The 17678-nt window shown below is 39.1% G+C and overlaps 1 protein-coding gene across 7 annotated transcripts in view; it reads right to left on the bottom strand.

The window, feature by feature from the left end:
- Positions 1-17678, bottom strand: part of CCDC88C (coiled-coil domain containing 88C) — a 94924-nt gene that overhangs the window by 27152 nt on the left and 50094 nt on the right. For all 7 annotated transcript variants that reach the window (XM_026111803.2, XM_064512174.1, XM_064512175.1 and 4 more), the window contains 8 exons: positions 16918-17058; positions 15987-16171; positions 15306-15387; positions 14701-14859; positions 8386-8532; positions 6865-7009; positions 4808-4989; positions 978-1115 (listed from right to left, as the gene is read on the bottom strand). In XM_026111803.2, coding sequence (XP_025967588.2) covers positions 978-1115; positions 4808-4989; positions 6865-7009; positions 8386-8532; positions 14701-14859; positions 15306-15387; positions 15987-16171; positions 16918-17058 — 1179 coding nt within the window. The remainder of the gene's footprint in view (positions 1-977; positions 1116-4807; positions 4990-6864; positions 7010-8385; positions 8533-14700; positions 14860-15305; positions 15388-15986; positions 16172-16917; positions 17059-17678) is intronic.

Below are 17678 nucleotides of genomic sequence, written 5' to 3'. Positions count from 1 at the left end.
GAACTGAGGACAAATTCTTTCTGATAAGACTTCAGAAACCCCCAAAGTATTGAATATTGGTAGTAGTTATAGATCTCATTAAGGATATACTTTCCACAAAAGCAGAACATTTATCCCACTGGCCAAATTCCAGCTGAAGTAATTATAATTTAGACTGGGATTTGCATTTGATTCTTAACTGCATAGCGCATCCACTGAAATCAAACAGAAGTCAGGCCTGAAAAATCAGAATCTGGCTTCTTCCAGTGACTGAGGATACTTTTGCTTTTACTTACTGCCCTAAATACGAAGCATTCACTAATTCTTATCACAGAGAATCCATGTTTGCTAAGTTTGATTTTGGTGGTAAAGTGCATATGCCCAGATAGAAGTTTATGTAAGAATCTTTCAAGATGAAAAACACTACCTAAATAAGATTATTTTTTTATTTAATCTTTTCCCCACAAGTCATGGTGTAAATTTTAATACACTTTAAAAGTAGGCAGCCCACCCTCCAATGATCCGTGTATACATTCTCTTCATTAGTCAAATTAATACATACGATACCTTGTGCAAACCCACAATACAGAGGTTTCAAGGCATGGTGCATGAACTGCAGCACAATAGTAAAAGCTGAAGGGTATTTAAAATTTAACAAGGGGTTTTATTTACTACTCCAAACCTGACCAAACCTAGTCAGTACCTGTTTAGTAATGTTCAGGGCTTCCTCCCCAAAGAAGAAGAAAGATCTGCCTTCACAAACAGCATGCAGACCCCACCTATGCAAACAGGATGAGCAGTAGCTACCAAAATAATATATATATATATATTTTTTTTTTTTTGCAGAGACCTTTTACCTGCATTTGAAAAGTTCATCCTGCAGAGAATAGCTCTCAAATTGCCCTGTCTCCTTGACAGAAATAGATAACATCTAAATGGCAACAGTAAACTACCACTACTGAGCATGTGCTTTTGGATTACATTCATGAAGTTTGCACCTGTCTGTCTTTGTCGGCTTTCAAAGTCTCCATGATGACTTGTAGTTGTTCTTTCTCTTTTATCAGCTCCTCACTTAAGGTCTCCAGATCTTGATTACTTTGCTTCTCTTTTTCAATTTGATTTTGCAACTTTTCAATCTGTGTGGAGAGAACATCCCAGAACACATCACACATAGCCTAACACAACAATTGTTCACATTTAAAGGTATTTTGAAAAACACAGAGGAAGGAGACAGGGAGTATGGCTAAGGGATGCAATTCTTCCCTTCTGCAGCTTGCCAGATGCAGGAGAGGAGCAGGACTGTTGTTTTCTCACAGTGCCAATAATCTCCTTCTTGCCTACTAAGATCAGACCATAAAAGGTACATCAGTGAGAAATGCTTCAGCTATCTGTCTAAAGGCCCCTTCTTGCTCCTGTTGACAAGTAAAGTTTCTCGTGCTCACCATTCCGACACAGTGTCTCCTGCTAGCCTCTCCATCGTTGATGGCCTTACTCCATCAGCTGATGAGGAGAAGGTTATTAAGACAACTCAGTGAACAACAGAATTAAAAATCCAGAAAACAGAAAAAACACTGGAATTTCCAAGTTTACATTCCCTTTCCCTGTGTTTTGTCAGCCCTCTGTTTTCCTCAGCAGATCACGACACTGGATTTGAATGATTTGTGAATAAGGGCCCAGTCCTACAATAAACAGCATCTTTTTACTACCTCGTTTTGAAAGCTGGTCTTATAATATACTGAGCACTGAAAAGAAGCAGCTCTTCACTATTTAGAAGCAAGAGGTTTGGAGACCTAACTATCTGAGGCAGGAAGTATTCCTTTTTACGCTTGAAAAATACTGTGAACACCAACAGCTCTGCAGAAGTATCAGTTCATTTTTTTATGTTGATATTATGAACTTTGCCAACAGTGAAAATGCCAATGAAAAAGGTATTAACGATAATTGTTACAAGTGGGAAATAGCTGGAGGCTGGGCTCTGCCTATGTCAACATAGGCCTCATTACAGGAAGTGTTTAAACAAGCAGAGGCTGCCCAGATTGGAGATAAGGAGGGCTTAGCATTTAGAAATGTAACCATGATAAGGTTCATTGGTCCCAAAGGAGCTGTTCAGAGAAGGCTGGAACATAAACTCACTAATTCTGCAATAGCTGGTCTTCATTAGCACCTCCCAGAGATTTGGAGGCAAGTAAGAAACTACTGTTTACAACTTGTTTCAGTCCAAGGATGCAGGAAAAACAAAAAAAACACCAAACAAAAACACGTTAGTTAGTTGGACTGCTGCTCCTGGACTGTGCCTGAGAGGAGGATTTTCTACTATTAGCTCCTCTTGAAACCTTGCAAGAAAAAAAAGAGTACAAGACTTTTCTTTAGTATCATCTTTACTTGTACTACCCTGAATAATGCCCTTCTGCTCCTGCTAGAAGAACCTTCCAAGCACAACTAGATCAGTGGGCAGCCAAGCATACTCAGATAACGAGCTTTAAAAGTCTTGGATACTGGGTGAAATCCGACTCTATTTGAACAGCTTTAGGAGGGCACGATTTTACTCTGGGTATCACAAGTAAGTAACCTAAACAAAAAAAAACACCCACATCACACACATATATAAAAAAATATACACACACATATATACAGGCACACAGAATTAGAGTAAATGGTTTCTCTGTCTCGTCCTGTCTTTACATGCTATTCTCCTTAACAGTTCGTAAGGACCGCCACCCTCCTCTGTTAACTGCAGTTACCATTTTGCAGTTAATCATTAGAACACGTGGTTTGATTTTGCAGTTATTTCAGCCCCAGCTCTCTCTTTTCCCCTATTATCCTTTTGCCCTGGACATCCCCTGCTGTGTACATTCATACATATTAAGACAACTAATTAAGTTCTGATTAATTACTAATTACATGTGTGTGAGAAATACAAACGCATGTGAGATGAAGTAAGATTAAAAAGCCACACCTCAAACCAAGATTATTTTATATACCATATATCAGGTCTCTGTACAAAGTGTACATCTCCCACACACTATACAATCCTGTCTACTACCTTTATTTCCATCTCTCTCTGATTAGGTGATGGAGCCAGTCAGCGACTTGACTGGCCTGTGGCAGTCAGTCAACACTTACAGACTATGTCAAATCCCACCATATTCTGTGTTCCTCTAGTAAAGGATTTGTCCTTTTCACACATTTCAACTGCTCTTCATTTTCAACTCATTGCCATTTTTTCCTCATTGGTCTGATGCATTGAGTGGCCTCTTTGCTCCACACAGGCATTTCCTGCTACTGGTCTTTTTTCAATTATCAGACCTGTAGGCGACCCCACCACATCAACATATTTGTTGTCACTAAAAACATCCAACTAATCCTGAAATCACAACTGTTGGTACTAATATAGTGCCATAACTGGAGGTGCCCACAGAAATGTGCCTGGGGCAAAGCCAAAGGTTGACCACAGCTTTTTAAATGACTTAAATTGCTGTACACCACAGGTATCTGCTGAGTGCTTTGTATCTTGATCTTAAATTTTAAGCATGTAAGTTACAGCTGGAGTGAATTAGCCATACACAATAGTTCATAAATCAGAGTGGTGAAAGAGTACAGTAAACTGAATTTTTGCAAACAATTTTCCTTGTGCACAGAAAAAATTCAAGAAGCAGAACTGTTTTCTCAACTTGGCAGGAGAATCTCTTCAGAAGGTAATGATGGATCCTTGTTCTCCTTGGCAGAGAAGTCGACACTCAGTGCTAATTACAATCTAGTAATCTATGACTAGCATTTCACATACAAATTCTTTCTCCTCTTGTCCTTTAAAGCATTCAGTTAGCCAATAAGCAAATCAGAGAGGACTGATATCCTTCTATCAGTGTGGCACACACAGGTCATAGTAGCAATAGGGAAAGGAGAAACGGGCGTTATACTCTGCATAATTTAGCACAGGTAGGAACATGGAAGAAACTGATGTGGAAATTTTTCATATTCAGACTAACAAGCATCCTCTTCCCTCACTGGCACTCAGCTCAAGTACTCAGAGTTCAGAATGCAATTTTCTAGCCAGGAAAAAATAAAGTTAGTGACTGTGTGTGAACTGAGCACTACATTTCACAAGGACAGGGCTGAGCTGACATTTGAGCTAAAAGTAATAACACTTGATAAAGGTGTACATACACGTGTGCATGCACGCACATGTGCACACATGTGCATACATGTATAAAAAATTAAGAAGTGATGACCTGCACATTTGTTACCAGGGATGAAAAGAACCCAGAGCTTTGCAGAGACAGAGACACTAGAGAACTTGTAATAGCCAAAAGGATGGACAAGGAGGAAAAGCTGATCCAGGCCTATGGACAGCAAAGACAGTTATTTAAAAATACAGTAAGCTGAGCTGAGTTCACCTGTGATTTACTTGGCTTACATGGAAACAATACTAAAACTTCTGAACAAGGAAAAAAAAAGTTAAATGTGGACATAGCTTTCCCACCTGACAGAGCAAGCATTAGTGACTGTCACGAGAAGAAAGAGTAAGAGAAACAATAGCACCATATGCCCAGGCAAATAAGCACCAAAGGAGAGGATTTATGAAACAGGAACAGTCACTTTGTTTACAGTGATGCATCAATATAGGCAGTGGGGCAGAAGGCAATGGAACATACCAACATGAGACGAGGCCTTCTCACACTACGTAGAAGGGCCTGAAAACGTGCCCATTCTCCTGGGGAACTTTGGTGAACTCTCTGCGATTGCTCATTGTTCAGGAATGTTGTAAAGCCCTGCACACACTGTGCTAAAAAACCAAACAGCTCTGTGTGTTCCTGTGAGCAAGAATTACCTTTTTGCTGAGCTGCTGATTTTCTTTTTCCAGTTCCACAAACTTTAGGCTGCTCTCTCTGGAGGTCAAGGAGGCATCCCTCAGTTCCTGGATCGTGTTCTGCAAGCTCTGGTTGTCCTTCTCTAGCTTCAGTATGCGACTCGACGCACGCTCATTCAGCTCAGACACAAAGGACTTTCTAGCTGTTGATACATGACAATCAGAAGATGGCACTAACCAATTCAGAAATATCCCCCTTTCTAGGTCTGTAAGACTTGCTTTTATGAAAATCACTGCAGCCAGATCCTTATTATTTCAGCTTGACTAAGTTAACACTTTCTATAAAAATGGAATATATTTCCACAGAAACCAGCAAGATCTTCAATAAACAAAGAAGTATGTAAGGAGATAACCATCTTAAAAGCGACTTACTTTCTTAACTTACTCTCTTGAAGTTATTTTAACTACTAATGGTTAGTAGGAAAACATACTTTGATACCCTTTTACACTTCCAAAGGAAATAACTGAAGCAGAGGATAAAACATTGAGAATTGTCTGTAACACACCAAGATGCTGCACTTCCAAAAGCCAGTGAAAACTCAGGTATCTGACCCTATTTAGTCACAGAAAACTCTTACAACAGAGGCTTAGCCTCACAGCTACTTCCCTGATACGTTGAATCCAGGAAGTTATTTTATTACCAGCTGCATAAGCACAGGACATCCATCAGAATATTGATCACAGAGAATTCTCTTAAGTTGAAATCTTAAGACTAACAACATTTATGCAAGTTTTACAAGAGACATTACTTTAAAACTTTAGAGATGTAAAGTCTCACTAACACCCAACATTAATTTCCAGTATCAAAGCCTCTACTGTTCTGTTCCTTCCCCTACTCAGCATCAGAATAAAAAAGCAATCCTGTTTCACACAGAATAATTGTTACCCTTCAGCTCAAAGTCACATTTAAAAACAATGTTAAAGTCACTTTCATATTAAGTCTCAGAAAATTATTCACTCCTGTTAAAATAATCATCACTATTACATACACCAAACAGAACACTTCAGAACTGGCAAATTTCTGAAAATGTTAAAGCTCTATTTGTGTCTTTTCTAAGATCATCACCTGGAGAGTTTTGGTCAAATTAAGAGTCAAATAGTAAACATTAACAAAGTGTTCCAGTTCAATTCTGTTCTGAAGCAAAGCCTGTCTAAATTATGTTGCTTCCAAGCTTAACAGTTGTCTTTCGAACAGCAAGGACCATTGAAGTGGGACTTCTTAAACAGAATCATCTGTGAAATGGAAGCGAGGATAACACAATCTTTCTAAAATACTTTTTTTTTTTTTTTTTATTTTTTTAAATATCAGGCTTCTTTGATTTTTTTTTCTACTTAATACTAAAGATAACTGATGTTCTCAGTTCCTCTCACTTTCTTTTTGTTTACTTAGAAGTAGTTCTGGAGCTCCAGTGCTAAAAAAGCTAAAACTACGATGACGGAACTTTTTTTTTTTTTGTTTTTAAACACTGTTGAGAGTTTTGAAAGTTGTGGTTCTTGGAAATGAATAAATACGAGATAACAAAACCAGACATCCTTCATTCTATTACATCTCTAGTGAAACCAAATCAGGAAGGGAACAAAAACTGCAATTTTGAAAGTCAGAAAACCAGATAGTTTTACATTTTCCTAAAGTACTGGTAATCAAAATTTGTTAGATTTGAGAGAACAGTGTTTTCACCACCGACTAATTCTATACGCAAAATCGTTGATAGTGAATAAGGAGGAACACAGTGCCATTAACTTTGCAGGCGAAGATAAGCCTCATTTGCAAGACTGTGAATTAAAGGTAACAATTAATTAGCCATTAATCTTTGTAAAGAAAAATAAGATTCTAGACAGTAAGTAGTTTTGAGAATTAACATAGTGCCATGCTCATATTCAGTTATTTTACAAAATAAAGCTATTCTTATAGATAGCTTCACTAATAACTGAATATCCATCTATTTTAATTTATGCCATTGACTTCATTTAAACTGCTCCCAGTAAGTACCACAACAGCTACTCCAGCTGCTACTCACTATCTGCAAGATCTGTGCTTTTTGATAGTTGTTCTAGTTCCCAGCCTAGGTGTGCAGACTCATTCATGCTCTGTTTCTGTGCAATCTCCAAGACCATGTTCTCCTCCACCAGTTCTTCAATTCGCTTCTTGTCCGTGTCACGATCCTGTGCAAGAAGTGTGTGAATGAAAACATATACATAGCTTAACTGTAAGAAGGTTCTGTCAAGTTGAACTGTTAAAACAGCACACACTTTGAAGGTAGAAAAGTCTCCTTAAGTGCGTCTCAATTGTTTACAGAGCTACCACATGGGCCATAAAACGCCGTGCAGACACCCAATTGATCGTGTTTGGAGTCAGCTCAGATCCACAATATACTCAGCAAAAAGGGGATGAGAATGAAGACATGCTGGGTGATGCTGGGGCCAGGCCAATAAGGCTGGCTGGATTCAAGCTGTGCCCTGAGCAAAGCTCTTCATAAAAATGTAGCACGGTGCAGAGGCACCCTAGATACTCTGCAGACACAACCTTGAAGTCTATGGGGCTTCTCCAACTTGTCATGTCTGATTTGGACCGAGTCATATGCATAAATCAAGAACATTTGTATTATAATTCAGAGTTTTCAATTATCCAGAAAATGGATCCAGATAAAAAGGCTACCGTTGCTTATGGCAATGATTTGGGCCATTTACATTTGTGGGAGCTGACACAACACCTTACAGAATCCTAGTTTCCAGCAAGCGTTGTCCAAAAATTCACCAAGTCACCTAGGAAAGCAGCATTCAAAAATCACCAGCCACTTCTGAAAAGCTGGAGCATCATGTTGCCCTGAATCAGTCATTAAACATAACTCCATACAGCATCCTTACATCTTTGTTTCTAACATACCCCATTTGAAAAGTTTAAACCCACAAGAATTCAAAACCAAGTGGGGTAACAGGAGGAATGTGAAGTTAAATACAGGACATAAAAGACAATTTCTTGTATCTGGTGGGATTATAAAATCCAATGTTGACTTTTGTTTGTAAACAATAAATTGCCACTTCTTGCATCTCTTTGGTCTCTGAAGCAATAAGCCATGTCTCTGATTTATGTAGTAATCAGTTGTGTATTTTTGTGTCTTTTACAGCAGTGATGGGTTCCTACAGTTATCATAACAGCTATGAGTTTTGTTTCCAACAAAAAAAGTTGTGTACTACAGTAGTTTCCATATTCTATATCTAACAGATTTCTATTTAACTGACAGATTTTAAAGTCTTCTTTATAAATATGTATGAAACTATTCCGTATTTTAAAATTGTGATCTATGTTCTTGCATAAAATGGAATTTGTCCAACTGTCCTACACAGCAACACTGGTAATATTTACACATTGAATGCTATAACATTTTAAGAACACATATACACAAAGTTCAAACTAAAGATGTCTTAAAAAGCACTGTTGATTTATTTCCCTCTCTCCACTGGTTTCCACAACATAAATTCATGTGACCTAGCATAAAAATAGAACTGAAAAAAATTAGCGTAACAAAAAAGGTGCATACCAGCTCTACATCATGAAGTTTGGATTTCAACTGCAAGTTTTCCTTCTCTAATTCATGTAATTTATCACCACGAGCTCTTGCCACTGTTAACTGTTCCTCTAGCATGGCCTTTGTTTCAATTAATATGATGTTGTCTTCTCTTAACTCCTATGGAGAAAAAGAAATAGTATATATTGTTAATCTCTTTACGTACATTGACTTTTTAAAGACCAGATGACTTTCATAAATTGATACTACAAAATGTAAAAAATAAATTTGACTTGTTTCTCTACTTTATTTAAAAAAACCCAGATAGTTTAATGGGAGACAATATTATGTTTGATTATCTGAGAGTCATTAATGAAAGTAAAACTAGTATTTTCCTAAAATTCGGGGTTGGGGGGGGACGACAACGATAAGTTTACTGGAGCTTCTTTTGCTGTAAACAAGGCTTGATCAAAAGGTGCACCACAGTGACTCAAAACCGAGAACAACTCTAATTCTAATTCTATTATAATGTCATTTGCTTAGCAAACTCACTGCAGTCCTCTGACTCTGTTTTCCCCAACTATAAAGTAGATTATATTTATTTACTTTAAAGGGATGTTATAGTATGTTCAAAGCATGCTGGGGAGCACTATCCATCAATATACGATATGTCCATACCACTGCTCCAGTACACTTAGGCATAAATGCCTGTCTAAAAAAGTTTTTCCTCTCTTAAGAACAAAATTTAATCCACTTAAAGAAAACAAGCCATTTTACACTGATCACTTAAAAAAACAAAAAACAAAATCATATGAGCATTAATGTGTTTCTGGATCTGGTTTTTACTGAGTTTAACTTATTCTGCTGCAGCCATAGCATTAGAAAAAAGCTAATTATACTGCACTCCCAGTATTTCCTGCAGGGCAACAAATGAAGCTCCATGCATTCAAGTATCTTATCTCCAGAAATATGAAATATCTAAAGCATAAAATCTGGCCATTTGTTTTTGGTCATGTTTTACATTTAGTAAATTATATCTTATGTCAAGTTAAAACTGCTAACTTTCACTCTTTCTGATCCTCAGATAAGTCTGAGTCATAAATCCAATTTTCCATGGCAGTAAAACATCAACTTTCAAAAGATTAAATTGGTACAGGAAGGATTTTCACCCAGAAGATCTACAATGCGGGAAGTAGTTTATTTGTTCCTCTAAAGAAGTGTTCTTTTGTTGTCTTTTCCTCCCTTTCCTCTACTCCAGTGAAATACAAAAGAACAGAATATGTGCACGCAGGCTACGTAAAATGCTTACGGCTTGACAACTTTATTCCTGGACAACAGCCTCCAAAATGTTGACATCAGTGTCCATGTCTGCTCTCTCAGACCACAAACATCCAGACCAAGTAAATTCCTGAAAGTTCATCAGGCATGAGTAAATCACTTTCACTGCTTAGCCAGCAACTACCTTCTCATCTTTGGGAGGATGGAATCAGCCATGAAGAGCCTCATGTAATCCAGTTATTAAAACAAAACAAAAAAAACCCCAAACCAACACTCACACTCAAAAGACAGCTGCAAAGCATAAGTTAGATTGTCTGATGATAGCCACTATGCTTGCCTTTTGATACTACATAGGGCCACTATGCTTGCCTTTTGATACTACATAGGGCCATAATTCAATATCCTTATATAGCAGATGGTCTTAGTTGTTTGCTGCATCTTGAATGTAGATGGCATAGTATAGCAGTCCACCTTATGCAGTGCAGTGTTGTCCTTGACCTCTCCATGGGTCACTTACCAACTTGCAAAATGGAAGAGGAAGAATTTCCCTACTACAAAAGCATTAAAAGGACAAGTATATTAGAGCTTGTGAAGTGGTTCAACTACTGCAATTAAAGTGTCTGAGCATACAAGTAAGAAAAAGCACTCCCCCCACCCCCACACACTAATTTCATAGAACTAACATTCTGGGCTAAGTCTGATCCAACAGCATCACTTCAGGGTGAGCAAACTAAAATTGCTGACACTGAATGGATGACAGACCAGAGGAAGCGTACAACAGGAAATGTTCAGAGTGTCATGTAAGCTGCCAGAAAACCCATAATGAAACGGCAAGATGATCAGAGTTTACTTTGCTGGCTCATCACACTCAATCTGGACCACAGCCCTAAGAAGTAAGGTGGTGTCTGACCTCAAAAAACATAGCCTCAGAACTACTCTCAAAATTGTCTATCAAGCAGAAACTAGTTATTTTGGTGTCTCACGAATAGTCAAGCTGTGTGCCAAGTACATGCACATATCCAGGCTCTGGTACAAACTACACATCACTGGGAGCTGCAGTATATAGAAGACCAAAGGCCTTCCATCAGGCATCCAGGAGGGGTGGACATGTCTGCTGAAAACAGTTCTGATTAAATCTTTAATTAATAACCTGGTGGAAAAGCCTCCTTTGGCTAGGTTGACATTGCTCACTGGTGCACCCATGATCTAAGTCTGTCTTAATATTGAAAAGTTCATTTAATTTAAATAATTCCTCCATGGGAGCTTTGTAAAGTTACATCACAAAGCCTGGAAGGTAAAACTGTTCCAACTACAACATGTCAGCACTGACATCTCACAGAACTCTCTGGGCTAACACAGTTGACCTGAAAATGTGTCTGGCTGCAAATCATTTTTGAATTAGACAAGCAGCAGGTGGTGGTAGGATAGTGGTATTTTCACTGGAATTAAGGTTTTTTATTTTTATTTTTTAATTAACAAACCCATCAACATGATTCTGCAGCTATGAGTTTCTTTTCAAACCAACAAGAACTGCTGGCTGTGGATTTTTTTCTGAAAACATACTAAGCTTATTAGGTAAGATATATTAAAAAAAAAAAAAAAAAAACACCAAACAACTTTGCTTTATATTGCTTTTACCTTAAACTGTGATGGCTTAATATCCAACATATGTAATCCTGCTGTCATAATTATATTGCTGAAATAAATTATATACTTTGTTCTGATCCAGTATCACTTGTGCCTTGAGTTAGCTTTAAGAATGTGCATTGTATACTCATATGGTTACAATTAACTCCAGGCTAAGTGGTTGCACGATCAGGGTGGTTTGCTTTTGAAAAACATTTTCAGATACTAAAACAGCAAACAGATCATATAAATCAAACTAGAGAATTTGCACACACATTCAGATCCAGTTATTAGATGGAGCCCAAACCCCTGCCTTCTGGCAATTTGGAAGCTGTCCCCACTAAGGCATGATACAGTTAAAAAATGTCTTGTGAGAATCAAACATTGCCTGGGTCAGCTATATGAACATATACAAGAGGTGCTTTTTCTTTTTTTAATGTCCACAGAAATTCCTCCCATCATCCTGCGTGGAAGCGTGATGCAATGGGAAGGGGAAAGAATGGATGAGGCAGACTCCCTGGCCTCTGAAAAGAATCTGATGATCTCCTGGAGCAGCACAAGGTTCAATGGAGAGGAATGCTGGAGGGGAGCTTTACATCGGAGAGAAGCACCTCCTTGGAGGAAGCCCTGGATTAAGCCTGCTCCTCCCACATTCATGGGTATGACCTCATTAAGCCATCCTAGCAGGAAGGTCTCCAGACCATAGCCATCTCCATGTTCCTCAAACAATGGTCAAATTAAAACATCATTTGAGAATATCTTCTTGTTGAAAAATACAGAGAAGGAAAACAACATGCTCAAATGTGCTAAGTTCACTTAGAGAAAGATTTGCACCATTTGTACTCCTCGCACAATAGCTCCTTAACTCTCTTCCTGCTTCCACTGCTGATCTGTATTATGTACTTTAAGAAACTATTTATAAGCTTGCTCACAATTCCTTCAGGTTGTCACAGTATCCTATGCAGAGCACCTTTCATGTGTCTTGTTCAACCAAATGTGTATGTGAACTACAGGAAGGAAAAGATCTTTAAGTGCCCATTTAATAGCTTTCTTCACTGATGCACAGTTAAAATCGCTTTTTCTTCTCACTTACTGATTCTGCGGGGTTTATTAATGATGCTGTCAAAACCCTATGAGCCCTAAGGTATCACATTGCCACAGAAAAGCTGCCAAAGCTGTGCTTTATGCACCTCTATTTTCACTGCTGTGGCTTTGAGAGATTTGTTCAAGTTTTAAGCACTCTCAGCTTAGTATGCAAACTGTACCAGTTAATACCATGAGATGAACTGGCACAGTATAGTCTAGTGCTACAAATCTCTGCCATATTACATCCTTGCACAAACCTTACAACTTGAAATTATAAGCCTAGCAATTTTTGAAGAAGGGGGAGGAATCTGAGCAGGCACTGAACTGAATTCCAGGCCATTACCCTTTTTTCAGAAGGGCAGAGGACTTGAGACAGCAGAAGAGAAAGAAAACTGAGGGACATGGAGAGTTGGATCCTGGCTACGAGGCAGAGTCTTTGTGGTGCTCCAGGACTACAAAGAAGCCAGTATAGCGTCCCATGGAATCCCCTGAATGTATCAGCATGAAACCAATGGAGTTTTCCTGATGATGCCACTGTACAAAGCTGCCAGTCCATGACTGTGCCAAGGGTGGATCAGTGATGGGAAGGGGAGTGGTGAGCATGTGAAACATTCTGGCTATTTTAGACCAAAGAGCAGCTTGCAGACAGCTGTGCAGTCCTGCCACATATTAGAAAAACTCATCCCTTAAGGCAGCAACAGCTTATGCTAGAGGCCACACTGTCACCCAAAATTAGAAAAGTGCCAATTTGATGGGAGCATTCTTTGTCCCATCCACTGCTGTATCTCAGGGAGGCATCTTTGGAGGGCCAACACTCACCTCCAGCGTTCAACAGTCTCACCAAAAGCTGGCAGGGTAGGAGAGAGTGAGGGAAGACTGAACAAAACAGAAGCAGAGGTCTCCTTACCAAATGGTATGTTAAGCAAGATTAGCATGCAGACAGAGCAGGAGACTGCTGGTTCTAGGACAAGTAAAAAGTCTGAAAACTCAGGAGCAGCAATAGCTACTCCCTTCCTTTCAGATGAAGATAAGACTAAACACTGTCCTCCTCTAGCTCCAGCTACATTCACTGAGCAGCAGATAGAAGGTGAACAACTAGTACACTGCCAAAAGGGAAACATCAGGATGCCGCACTGCTAGCTAGTATGCCAGGTTAACGCATGACTGATCTGCCAGCTTTAGAGAGGAAGATAGAGACAGACAGAGCTTCAAACTCCCTAAGGTAAACTGGGAATTACTGAGAGAAGAGACAGGCTTTTGTAGGATATTACTAGATTTAATAATCAGTTGTCTTAGTGAATCTATTTGTAAGAAGCAGCATCTAGCTGGCGCCCTAGGTTAGAGAGGAAAAAAAAATGCCTACAAAGCAATATTTATTATAGCAGAAATAAGGCATGTGTTCTTAGCCAGAGGCCTGGTGAACACGAGTTTCAGGATCACTCTTCTCTCTCAGACCTCGGATTTTACCTAATTATAGTGAGGGGGTAAACTACAGAACCTCAATGTGTTTTGAAAGCCTGGATATCCATCTGACTTTGGCTGAAGTATCACTTAAGTGGTGTTATTGACAGTTTAGGTGAGAGGGGCTCAAAGGACTGAAAGGATGGAAAACAAGAGCAACCTGATCTAACTTTAAAATTAGCCATGCTTTGAGCAGCGGGTTTGACTAGATGCCTCCAAAGTCTCTTCCAACCTAAATTATTCTATGATTCCAGGATGGGCACAGCTGCAGGTGACTAAGTTGATAAGTAGCATTACTATTGGAACAAAGGCATAGGTTTCTCACTGATGTCCTCTGCTCAGGGCACCAGGGAAGATCCAAACATTCTCTCCTTTCTACTACAAGCAACGGGTGCAGAAAGGGGTGCCTAGAATTTGTCATCTGAGGTCATGCTTAAAAATGCCCAGCCACTTGGACAACAGCTGCAGCTGCTACAGACCCCTAAGGAAGAACATTCAGCCATTCATTTAATTAACTTATACATGACAATTAAAATGCTAGTCAAAGGATCAAGTGCGAACAAAAAAACATTTTATTTACAGTAAATTTGCAAGGCTAGACTTAAATCCTCTAGAAGCAGCCTCCAGAAAAGGTCTGTCCTGTTTAGCCACGTAATGCTGAACTAGCAGATTTTACTAAAACTAATGAGTACTTTTTCTGTGCACCAAGTCTTACTTGCCACCAAAAGAATTTTTAATGCTGCTAAACCAATACCTAAGATGAACGTTATGAAATTTCCACTTCCTCTGATCTTTTGCTACAGTCAGCTCGATGACAAATGACACATGAACTGGTAACACAGCAAAAGCCGAACATTAAGGATTACTCAGCAAATCTTCTTCCTGATCTCTACTTGCCTCCATACGAGCTTTGTAAAAATCCATGTCATGAAGTTTCTCTTTGCACCGGACAAGTTCCATCTCAAGTCTCTCCACACGGTTTGCCCTCTCTCTCAGGGAGTCCAGCTCATCTCTGTATGCTCGGGCACAGCGAGCATCTGAGGCTAAGTGGATATTCTGAGAGAAGTGAGAGAGAGGCAAAAAACTAAATTAATACTTAAAAGAACATTCTTTAAACTATCCAATTTTTTTTAAGAGCAGGCATGAACGGAGAGCAAATAATCCTCCTTTGGTTCAGGAATGAGAGAATTCTCCTATTAGCCAGTCAGTTCTCTACAAGACTAAGAGGTTCCTCAGCCTGCTGGGACTCAGACATATTCAGTCCCTGATGCTGTATATGCTTCAGGTATTACGGGACTGTTTGCAAGCTAAACAGATGAGACTGCTCTCACCAGTTAAGTAAGAAGTGTAGCACTGCTATACCACAGTCATACTGGTCAAACAGCTTGCTGGACTAACTTGATTCTTCATTAAAAAAAAAATATGGAGCAGTATTTTTATGCTCACATTGAAAAAGATGTTTTTAAATTAGGAAGCCTGTCAGTCAAACAAGGTCACCTTACCTCTTGCTTTACTTTTTGCAGCTCTAGGATGTGCTGTTCAACTTCATGTTTAGAGTCCACAAGCTGCTCAGACTTCTCTTCCCTGGAAAGGATTAGAAAAAAACTCAGTAAGAAATAGATTTTTTTTTTCTCCTGGAACACTACCGATTATGTGGACCCTGCTAGGAAACTAGAAGGGAAGACAGAAGTCACCAAGTATATTCTGAACATGGAACTTCTTTGATGGCATGCCAGCTTCATAAGAGCAAGAGGTATTTTCTTGTGACACCACATATCATGGATTTGAGACTGCAACTCTATTTTTATATCAAGTATCTCTGTTTAAATCTCAGTGGATGCTAGTGCTGTCATAGCTAACTTCACTGTCCTCTGAACTTCCACTAATTATTAAACAGTGCTGCTAGCAGCTGGTGTTTTGAACAGGGGAAGAGAGAGATGAGAGACAAAAAGAAACATGAAAGTAGCCACTTGTGTTTAAGATCAGTTAAGAAAGAAGAAGAAAAAAAAAGATGGCGCATCCACTCTAGCTTCCCAATGATATGAATACAGGAATTTGAAAGACATGATCCTGAGAGTTCCCATGGAGATTAGCGCAGGGAAGCTGAGAGGCAACTGTATTTTCAGTATGCACAAGTCTCAACACACAAGTATCTCTAGAAGCACAAGTTGCTGGTGACTCACAGCTCCTGCCGGACTCTTCTCAATTTAGCCTTTGTGTCTGCCAGCTCAACTGCAAGGTGCTGTTTGTCTTCGTTAGAACGAGGGCTGGCTGGGTTTGGTGATGAATCTGGACTTGGTGCTTTCAGAGGACTTGGTGGTTGCTGAGACTGTAGATAATCTCTCTCTTGAGTGAGATCTACAATCACCTGGAAACAGAGAAAAGCATGTGGTTTTAAGAGATAAATAATAATACTTATACATTGTGTTTTTCAAGCATCTAAAATGATTTATAAACATGAAAAATTATTATGCTGTCATTATAAAGAATTCAAGTGATACTCAGGTAGGAAAGTTACACAGACAAGAAGAGAAATCTCCACCATGCTCAGATGACTAGATCAAAATTAGCAGTCTATTTTGCTTGGAGAATTCATACAAACTGTAAAAACTAACATTTTTAACTAACATAATTACAAAGTCACATGCATAACGGAAAAATCAGGCTAAAGAAGAGAAGAAGCCTCCTCCAAAGATCTGAAGGGAAAGGAGCTGATGAGTCAGCAGATAGGGCTGATTTCACACACACAAAAAAAACTAATGATGACACTGGAACCAATAATGGTAGGTATCACTGGAGAGATAGGCAAGCCATCACTGTAACGTGAAGGGCTAAACAGACAGGTAGAAACAAAAATCTCAAGACAAATTCACAACTTCAAATGCTTTGGTCTCTCCACTGCATGCACTCCTCTTACCAATCACTGTACCACACTTAAGGTGTTTATTTAGGAACCAATGGAAAAGTCAAAATCTTTCTACAGATTTTCAGAGGTATAATAGAAAGGCTCAGAACAAAAAGAGACCAAAGGCACAAACAAGACACAACAGAAGGAACAGAGCTTGCATCAACTGCTCCACACGAGCACTATGTGAGAGAGAGGTATCATCATACTTCTGTGCACTCATCTCTCTCATCAATGAGCCTCTTGAGGTAGAAAACCATACTCCTGGAGAGAGACTCCAGTTCTTCTGGAGCCATGTCTGGGAGCTCCAGCCACTGCAAATCAAAGACATTCTCCTGGTTGTGAGTCACCTGAGAATAGGAACAACAACAACAACAAAGTCTTCTCATTAGCTGATTTGTAAATTTGTTTGCTATATATGCTGCACCTCCCAGACTCATCTACCAGTCACTTAAAAAAAGATATCACATTTCACCAAAAACAGGCTGGAAATTATATAGACATGACTACCTCAACTGTAACACTGGCCAGTAGTTTCTAGTATTCATTTTTTTTTTTAATAATAATTAAGACTGAATTTTAAAAGTGATCAGGTACATATTACAGTCAATAGGACATATGTTTCTATAGTAAAAAGTATGCAACTGTCTTACTTCAGGCACTGGGGTGGTCACTACCTACATGAATGAGAAGGGAGTAGATCCCACACTGAACAATGAAGTTGGTGCCTCTTGTGAGGAAGCCCCATTTCCAGTGACTTGGCAGTGTGCAGGTGCTATAGATGGGAGGATCTCACTTGTGTAGAAATGTCTCATTGTTGCTAGCACTGTTTGTTTTAACTGCCACCTTACACAGCTGGTTTCCTCTGATTCATTTAGCAGAATTGTCAGTCAAGTGGAAAGGCTCTCTCAAGCTAAGTTAAAGAATGCTTCTGCTTTTGTTATAACCATGTTCTTTATTACAGCTTATT

The sequence above is a fragment of the Dromaius novaehollandiae genome, chromosome 5 (genome assembly GCF_036370855.1).
Source record: "Dromaius novaehollandiae isolate bDroNov1 chromosome 5, bDroNov1.hap1, whole genome shotgun sequence".
Lineage (NCBI taxonomy): Eukaryota > Metazoa > Chordata > Aves > Casuariiformes > Dromaiidae > Dromaius > Dromaius novaehollandiae.
This window is presented reverse-complemented; position numbering and strand designations above follow the sequence as displayed.